The 9,453-nt window shown below is 54.0% G+C and overlaps 1 protein-coding gene across 1 annotated transcript; it reads left to right on the top strand.

Annotated features, from left to right (window-relative positions):
- The first annotated feature begins 30 nt into the window (after positions 1 to 30).
- On the top strand, positions 31 to 7,686 carry LOC107198964 (zinc finger protein 239). Its single transcript, XM_015616254.3, has 2 exons — positions 31 to 655; positions 6,658 to 7,686. The coding sequence occupies exons 1-2, from the start codon at positions 415 to 417 to the stop codon at positions 7,401 to 7,403; spliced, it is 987 nt and encodes a 328-aa protein (XP_015471740.2). The 5' UTR covers positions 31 to 414; the 3' UTR covers positions 7,404 to 7,686.
- Positions 7,687 to 9,453: the final 1,767 nt, after the last annotated feature.

Raw genomic sequence — 9,453 nt, 5'->3', positions numbered from 1 at the left:
TTTGGGCTGAATGTTGGTGTTTTGGAGGTTCTTACAGACTCAGGGTGCCCAGTGATTTGCTGAGATGGAGTTGGGCAAGGAGAAACCCCCAACCCATGGCACTTTCCTCTTCTTTTTTTCCCCAAACCGTAAGTTTTACTCATTGCCAAGGAGTAGCCAGATGTAGAAGGAAACACCCCAGAGATCCAGCACGAGGAGGGGCTGCAAACCCAGCCCAGGGACCTGCATGGAGGAAAGACACGCCCCCCCCTCCCATATGCTAGAAAGGTGGCCAGAGATTCAGTCAGAGCTTGGAGCTGTTTGAGAAGCCTCATGGTGGGGAGAAGCTCCACAAGCGCTTGGAATGTGGAAAGGGCTTCAGAAAGAGTTCCAACCTGATCCAGTACCAGGTGATCCACACGGGGGATCAGCCCTATGAGTGTCCCCCGGTGTGGGAAGAAATTTCAGACAAACTCCACTCTCCTCAAACATGAGCAGATTCACACAGAGGAGAGGCCCTTCCACTGCCCTGACTACAAGAAGGGCTTCAAGCAAAACTCCCACCTCACTGTCCACCAGCGCATCCTCACCATGGAGAGGCCCTACCAGTGTCCGGAGTGTGGGAAGAGCTTCTCAAACAGCTCTAACTTGACCCAACACCAGTGGAGGCACCACTAAAGGAAGCTCTGCGAGTGCCCTGAGTGTGGGAAGAGCTTCATGTGCTGCTCCAGCTCCATCCCCCATGGGAGGATCAGTGTTGGATGGTCCCCTGTGACCCCTGTTGGGCAGAGCCCTGTTGATGCATGTTGGGCAGACACCTGGCTGGGATGCTTCATATCTTCCTATCTCCCTGTGGGCTCCTGGATGAATGGAGGGGCAGGAACATCCATCAGAACACAGACCAACAATGGGAATTCCTTTGGGAGGGTGGATTTGTTAACTTTCAATCCCAAAAAATCTTTTGTGTTCAGTCCTATCTTCTGGTGGTATCAAGGAATACTGGATGATCTTGGAGGTCTTTTCCTACCTCAGGGATTCCATAGTTTTGGTATTCTATGATCCAAGGGCATCTTCCACAACCAGATGGTGATGGACTGGGGCAAAGACCAAGATTTTGGAGACAGTGGGGTGGAAACCCCTCCAAAAAATGTTCTTCCCTCAGACCCAAGCACGTGGATCCTCAGCTGGCATGGACATGGAAATCCTTTTCTTATGGCCTTGATTTCCTTTTCATTTCTCTTCATCCCTTTAAAATATCCAGCTTTGGGGTAAAAATAGGCATTGAGCTGAGACGTGTGTGAGGACATAGTGGGACAGACATGGAGAGTGACATGGGGACACATGGACATTGGGCATGGATGGAGATGTGGAGAACAATGACAGGGTTGAAAACACAGTGGGGACACAGCCATGGGTGGGACATGGCCAGTGACATGTGGGGACATGGCCATGGCCACTGCCATGGGGGGAACTTGCAGGGGCTGTGGGGGATGCTGGGTTTGAGGGAGTTGAGGGTTCCTGGCAGGGACTTGGGGCTTGCTGAGGGCTTTGGGGATCCCAGGCCGAGCGGCTGTGGCTGCACTGGGAGCCCCTGGCGGAGGTTCTGGGGCAGCTGCTCAAGGACCCCCTGGCCTGGAGCCCCAGCCGGGCATTGGGCTCCTGGAAGGGAATGAATGCCCTTGTCCCTTGGAGGAAAATCCCAGTGCCCCAAGGTGTTGGAAGTAGCTGAGAGGCCACAACAGGGTGGGGAAAGCCAGACAGAGCTGTCTCACTCCAAAAAAGGGGTCATCTCCACACATTAACTGACCAGGAATTCCCCCAAAGCCATTTATAACCCCTGAGAACTGGCAGAAAACAGCAGAATCGTCCTTAATATGGGCTCCCCACGTCCTTCCCTGTGAGGCTTCACTCCAGTGTAAGAGCCAGGTGTCTCCCCACTCCCAGTAACTCATCTCTCGGTGCCCCCAAAACCTCTGCAGTAACCAGATTGCCCCAAGATCTTTTTCCCAACGTGTTGCTGTCTCATTGCAGATCTCATCCCAGCCATCCTACCTCTCCCAAACACAGCCCCATTCTTGGCAGAGCAGAGCCACTGCTGGGGACATCGGTGTGTGCAGGGGATCCTTTATCCCCCTCGTGCAGCTCCAGGCTTCTGAGGGCAAATTCCTGGTTTCTAGGGCTGTCCCCCTCCCCACATTTGTCAGTTTGAATATCCAAGGCAGCAAGCCAGTGCCCTGTGGCAGCAGCCAGTGCTGGGACAGCCTTGGGAGCTGCACTAATGCCTGGCAATGCTCAGGATGGAAGAGGAGTTCATAAGGACCATCCCACGCAGCCCTCACTGCACACAGAAGGGCTATTTCATGCCTGGGACCGATTTCCCAGGGTTTCTGGGCTTTGCGGGACTGAGGTGGTGGCAGCGGGACCTGTGGGGGCCCGGCCTGTGTGGGTGGCCAGAGCTGAAAAGTTTACAGCAGCCCCAGCGGGTGCCCAGCGGTTGAGTGGAGCTGGTTGGGAACAACCCCAGAACCCTCCCTGGTGCCTGAGGGCTGAATGGAGCTGGTTTGGAACAGCCTCACAACCCCCCCACGGTGCCCAAGTGCTGAGTGGACCTGGTTGGGAACAACTCCTGGAATCCCCCCAGTGCCTGAGGGCTGAGCAGAGCTGGTTGGGAATGCCCTGCTCATTTCCGCTGCTTGAAGCTGCTTCCCTGGCTCCAGCTGCTGCTGCCGCTTGGCCCCAACGCGGTCTCGCAGGCTTGCTGCTGGTTGCGCAGCTGGAAGGGCTCTATCCAGGACGTGTCCCACCCGTCCCTCCTTTCAGCTCCTTCAGTGACACGGGGTGGCCAAGAGCCCCCAGTGCTGCCCCAACATGACCTAGGTGCTGCTCTTTTAGTGTCAGGTAGCACCTACTGCCATTGTGGGTATTTTGTTATTTTTTATTCTACTGTCTACTGCCATCACTTCTCGCTGCTCTTGGTGCAGCTCTTCCATGTGGAACCCTTGGTGTGGCTCTTTTCTTGTATTTTATTCTATTTTCTATGTTTAATTCTGTTCACACCTGCCACCTGCCTTGGTGCTGCCCTTCCTGCCACACACGACAGCGCTCGTCCTGTGGTGCAGCTCTTCAATGACATCGGTCGCCAGGAGCCCCCACTGGAGTTTCTTTATTCTATTTTACTCCATTCTCTGTATTTTGTGCTATTCAACCCCCACCCAGGGAGGCAAATATTTAGTTTTAGATAAGCAGTGTTAAAATGAGAGGTATGGCTTTAACGCTGGGAAAAATAAATTCCACCCTCTGCCTCGGAGAATGTGCCCTGTAAGCCTGGGAGGAGTTGCCTCACACGCAGACCCCTCATGGGGTGTTAGCCCAGGGTGTTCTGATTGGGTTTGAGCCCCTGAGGTTTCTCCCTTGCTATGTCCCTATTAGTCCCCAACCGTAAACTCCACCCTGGCTCTGTTCTGGGTTCTCTGTCTCTGGATTTAATCTGAGTTTGTTACTGTGTTGAATAAATGGTTTCCTGAGCTTAACCAAGCAGAGACCCATCTCATTGTCATGTCAGTCACCAGAATCTATATAACCTCTCTGGACTCGATCCTGCAGCTGCAGAATGCAGAACAACCTCACCCATTGTTCGGTGCAGCTCATTCAGATGTGGATGAGGAAGATGCCCTTAGTGTGGCTCTTTGATTGCATTTTAGTCTCTCCTCTCATTCCACCTCATCCATCTGGTAGAGTAACTCCAGGACAAACTGGTGGTGCCACTGACGGGGCTGAAGCGTGACTGCCACACAACTGCCACATGCCTCAGAGCCGGGCCAAGGGGTGACCAAGAGATGGGGAGGGACTCTCGCTGGACAGAGCAAGGACTGACCCCATGGAAGGGATCACACACCTTGGAGCAGGGCAAGGATTCCTGTCCCTGAGGGGGAAGCAGCGGCATGAACTGACCATAACTCCCATCCCTTCTCCCCCACTGCTGGGCAGAGGAGGGATGGAACTGGGAGTCGTGTTGAACTTTTATATTCATCGTTACAAAGCAGAGTCACAAGTGGAACTCTGCCTTCAGCTTCAAACAAGGGAATCTAGTGTGGGTGCTGGGACTTCCGTAACCTCAAGATGTTACTTGATACTCTACACTTTAGTTTCGGCAATGTGAAGCCCTTCATCAACAATGTCTATCCCACCCACTGGTTTCTGGTTCAAAACCAGCTCAGAACTTGGAGAAGAAACCCAAAGTCCCAGGAGAAGTAGCTCTGCCATTATTTTAATTTATTCATTTTTATTTTTTATTTTAGATATCATACATATTTTATTTTTTTTTTCCTTTTTCTATAATTCCATGTTTATTCTCTACTCCTCCCCTAGCCTTTGTTCCCCTCCTGGAGGTTTGTGGGGAGGTTCTGTCCCACAGCCCTTCCTGCTCTGTCAGCTGTGACCACTCCGGTGCTGTTAGGCCCCGGCTTGAAGGGAAACCACAAAACCCTCTGTAAATAAAGTTGGTCTGGGGGAAAACCCTGCAGGGGGGATTGAATCCCATGGACAGCGATGGCTGAGTTGGAGATTCCAAATGTTCCGAGGGGCTGGAGGGAACCATGCTGGGGCTTCAAGGCCTCCCTGGGAGCACCTCCAAGACCCCTGAGCAATGACCCCTCCCACCCCCTAAAATCCACAGGTTTGGATCACCTGAGGAAAAGAGCTGGAAAAAGAGACTGGAAAGGGGATGGAGCCCAAGGGGACCTCTCAGCCATCGCTTGGAAAGGAAGGGCTTTCTGCAGGAAAGCCACAGGAAAATCCTCCAGAAACCAAGAAAATAATGATGAATTTTTTAACTCTTTCCACTCCTGTTTTCAGAAGGTCCTGGCCAGGTCCTGCTGGGAGGAGCTGGGGGCAGTGGTTTGCAGAATTAGGACTTTGCAACTGAAACAGTTTTATTTCCATTAGCTGACAGCATCAGGGATGCATGGGGGATCATCCACCATAGATGCATACCTGGTCAAGACAGGTTTGGTATAAATATACATTGATCCCACAAACCCACACCTTCCTGCCCACCCATTCTCTACCTTCTCTCGCTTTGTATTATAATTACTGTCACGCCTCCTGGTGGTCATGGGCTGGGATCCTGGGAGGAAGGCCAGAAGTCTACCTCAGTGTTCGCTGTTTGACCTTCACTTCTGGGCAAGCACAGTGGAGGTTTCACTCTCCCAGGTCAGCTTGCCTGGACCAAAACCATGAGTCTGGTCCTGGCTGGTTTCTGGAGCCATGGGTTCTTCTTTGTTGGGTTTTCACGATACCTAAGTCTTGCTTTGCCGAGTTTTCACATAATTATATAATATATAATTCACAATAATATATATTAATGGTTTTTACCATTTGCTTTTAGATGGTTTTAAAAATCTAAATTATTGTAAATTCTTATGTGGTTTATTACTAGTTGTTTCTGCTGTGTTCTATTTCCCTATCACCTGTTTAAGCACATTATAGGATTCTAAAATTCTGAATTTTCATAGCCATGTATGTTCCCCATCTCAGTGGGGAGTGGGCTCAGAACTTAACTGGGAAGAAAAGTTTAATGGGGGCAAGGAAATTTTATTTTTGGGGAGAAAAAGTGAATGGAGGGGATTTGAATGGGAGGGGATGATGTGAACTGGAGAGAGAAAATGAAGTGGGGGAGGAGCCCTCAGCCACTGCCTGTGCCCCGAAGACGCTGCCAGTGTTTCACCTGCACTCCCCCCTCACCTCAGCACGCCTGGGGAGTTGGAGAATGGATGGAGGAGGGATGAGGAAGGAGTGGGAGAAGGGATGGAGGAGGGCAGAGGAAGGAGCAGGAGGCTGGTTCAGGAAAGAGGAGGAGCAATGGAGGAGGAGCTGGGGGGGGCGGGGAGAGGAGGGAGAGAAGAAAAGGAGGAGCACAAAAAGGAGGGGCAGTGGAGAAGTGGGGTCTCAACACCCACTCTGTCCACTGTGGATCCGGGAGCATCATTCCCCCCGTCCCTCAAGTGAGCAAGTAGGGGGAGCTTGCCCCAGATCTCTTGGGGGATCCCCAAGCGGTGTTTTTCCTCGGGGGTTGTTTGGAGCTCTCAGCTTCCAGAATCAAGACCCTAATATCTTTGTGGGACCCTGGGAGGGTTTCATTTTGGGAGAAGTGGAAGGCAGGATGTTTGCATCTTGCAGAACCCCAAAGCTGAGCTGCAAATGCCCCTTTTGGGGATATTTTGGGGTCTGCATATGGCAATCACCTGGTGCCAGGAGCTCCCCTGGGAGAGAAGTGGAGGGCAACACCAGGAGAACAGGGGTGGGGTGAGGTGACAGGGGTGATCCCGGAGCTGGGGGACCCCCAGCAGCCTGGAGAAGGGTGGAGCCTAGATAAGGGAGACCCCCTGGGATCCCTAGAACACTGGAGCAGAGAGTGAGGGGAGAAGGGACCCCTGAGACACCCAAAATCCCTTAGGATCATCCCTAAGTGGAACCCATCCCTTGGGCTCAACCCACTACAACTCCAGAGAGGGGGAATCTGAGGAGCCACAGGACCCCCATTAGCCCAGGGAAGGGAGACCCCCTCCAGAACCCCAAAGTGGAGAGATCAGAGAGGGGGAACTCCAGGGAGGGACTTTTGTGCTGAATTGTGGTGGCTTGGGATTTTTATGGATATAAAATCATTGTAGACTTCTTGAGATAGAGCTGGGGAAGGAGGAACCCCCCAGGCCCAAGGTGCTCACTTTTTGTATTTCCCCCCAAACCAGGATTTTTCATTCCCAAGGCGTGGCCAGATGGAGGAAGAGGAAAAGCCCCAGAGATCGGACACGAAGGAGGCCTGCAAACCCAGCCCAGCGAAGGAGGAAAGACCCTCCCAATCCCACGAAGGTGGCCAGAGATCCAGCCAGAGCTCAGAGCTGGTGGAGAAGCCTCAGGGTGAGGAGAAGCCCCACAAGTGCTTGGAATGTGGGAAGGGCTTCAGCCGGACTTCCCATCTGAGGGAACACAAGAACATTCACGCAGGGGAACGGCCCTATGAGTGTGGGGAATGTGGGAAAGGCTTCAGCCAGAGCTCCCACCTGAGCCAGCACCAGAAGATCCACACTGGGGAGAAGCCCTATGAGTGTGGAGAATGTGGGAAGGGCTTTGTACGGAGCTCCCAGTTGAGGGAACACCAGAGGATCCACACTGGAGAAAAGCCCTACCAGTGTGGGAAATGTGGGAAGAGCTTCAGCTGGAGCTCCAGCTTGATCCAGCACCAGGTGATCCATACTGGGAAACAAGCCTATGAGTGCTTGGAATGTGGAAAGAGCTTTGGGTGGAGCTCTGCCCTGAGAAACCACCAGCTCGTCCACTCTGGGGAGAAGGCCTATGAGTGTCCGGAGTGTGGGAAGAGGTTCTCCAGGAGCTCTAACTTGACCCAACACCTACGGAGGCACCAGTAAGGGAAGCCCTGCAAGTGCCCCGAATGCAGGAAGCACTTCGTTCGCTGCTGTATCTGCATCCCCCATGGGAGGATGGGTGTTGGATGATCCCCAGTGACCCCTGTTGGGCAGAGCCCTGGTGATCCCTGTTCTGGGTGATCCGTGTTGAGTGGGAGGAAAGTGTTGAAGAGATTTCTTTCCCTTCTCCTTGTGCTGCTGTGATTTGTTTGGTAATAAATTCGCTCCCTGTGCCCAGGCTGGGTCTGTTGTGGCCATGCCAGTGCTCAGGGTAGGATCTCTCCTGGTCCTTCTCTCAACTCTCGGGCCTCTCGTCAGCCAATCAAGGGAATGCAGTGAACAAGATTCAGCCAATCAGAGACAGCAGATCTGATGGCACACCAGCTGCCGGGCTGACCCGCAGCACCCAGCATTCACTTCCCAACCCCTCTCTCCCCGCCCAATCACAGACCTCTGCTGGATAACCCAAGTCCCTCCCCACTGTCCCATATAAACGGGATCGGGGCAAACTGGGAAACTTCATGTAGAACATTGGGAACAGCCAGACAGGGACAGAATAACAGCAGGAATGTGAGGGACAAACGACCTCCCCCAAACTCATTGGGATGAATCATGTGGTCCCGGCCAGGCCTGAGGTCACAGGGAGGGGCTGTAGCCACTGCCAGCTGAGGAGCTTTGTGAGCAGTGAAAAAGGGGTGACACTGGGCTGCGGTCTCCATGGGGAGCACACACCCTCCAGGGGAGGGGGGGACGACCCCCGGAATCCCCCCTCACCTTCTTGTGCAAGCAGAAGCCGAGCTTCTAAGCTGCTTCCGACACTTCTGAGCTTCTTCTGAAGTCCCACCACCAGAAAGATGAAGTCCCCGATCCACATTAACATCTTGTTGCCTTCTAGTTCCTCCCAGCACACCCCAATCCCCCTCTGGGCCCCCCAGTGCCTCCCCCGCTGCCCCCGGCGCTGTGGGGGCCGGGCCGTGCCCCAGTGCCGGCTCGGGGGTGCTCCAGGCTGACGTGCTCCACCTGGCAGCTGGAGCTGAGCCCGCATTGCCGGGGCCGGTTTCCAGCAGCACCAGGAGCTGCTGGCTCCAGTCCCCGTTGGGGAGCACGGCAGTGGCCAGCCCGTGGCCCGAGAGCTGCTGCTGGCCCTGGGAACAGCTCAGTTGGAACTCGGCAGGGTAGACATCCATCATGGAGCAGAAGAGGCAGCTGGGCTGGGCTGGGCGTTCAAGGGCACCAGGGAGATGGACATGCTGGGGGCACTGGGAGAGAGGGGGACACACTGGGATCAGCTTGGGGGCACTGGGAGAGATGGGAGAGGCCTGGTATGGCACTGGGAGGGGCTAGGAATGAAGCTGGAGAGAGTGGGGAACACTGGGAGAGAGTGAAGTGGATTGGGGCAATGGGAGAGAGGGGGAGGTCTGGGATTGGACTTGAAAGAATTTGGGAGGGACTGGGGGTGCACTGGGAGAGTGGGGAGAGATTTGGAGGGGCACTGGGGGAGAGGGTAGAGGTCTGTGAGTGGAGTTAGAAGGACTGGGAGTGGACTGAGAATAGAATGGCTCTGGACTGAGAGGAATTGGGAGGGACTCTCAGAGGGACTGGGAGGGCTGAGATGGAAACGTGGGGGAGCAGTGGGAGAGACTGGGATGGACTGGCAGAGCTACCAGAGTCAGTTGGGGTGAGGGGGCAGAAGGCCACGGGGATGGACACAAGGTGGGCTGAGGGCTCTGGGATGATTCCCAGGGAGGTCTTGAGTGGCTCCAGGGTCATTCCCAGGGCAGGGTCTGAGGGCACACACTCTTCCCCACACTCATCTCTGCATTCCACACTCACCTCTGCGCTCCTCGAGGAACAGGGTGGATAATTTGTAGTTGTGTCGGCAGTGCCTGTCCACTGCAGCCTGTCTGTGCTACATACATTTCAGGTTGCTGTTGCAGTACCTGGCAACCTTCTTCCCAAAGAAGGCATCCCCCACAAACAGCCCCACATCGCTGTCGAAATGCAGGAGCTGCTCCTGGGTGTAGATGTTCCTCTCCATGAACTTTGTATAGTC

The sequence above is a fragment of the Parus major genome, unplaced genomic scaffold (assembly GCF_001522545.3).
Source record: "Parus major isolate Abel unplaced genomic scaffold, Parus_major1.1 Scaffold386, whole genome shotgun sequence".
Taxonomy (NCBI): Eukaryota; Metazoa; Chordata; class Aves; order Passeriformes; family Paridae; genus Parus; species Parus major.
This window is presented reverse-complemented; position numbering and strand designations above follow the sequence as displayed.

Coding starts and splice junctions, on each gene's coding strand:
- LOC107198964 (XM_015616254.3), top strand. CDS start 415: ATGAGTGTCCCCCGGTGTGGGAAGAAATTTCAGACAAACTCCACTCTC. Junction 656..6,657: donor ACACCAGTGGAGGCACCACT/AAAGGAAGCTCT, acceptor AGACTTCTTGAG/ATAGAGCTGGGGAAGGAGGA.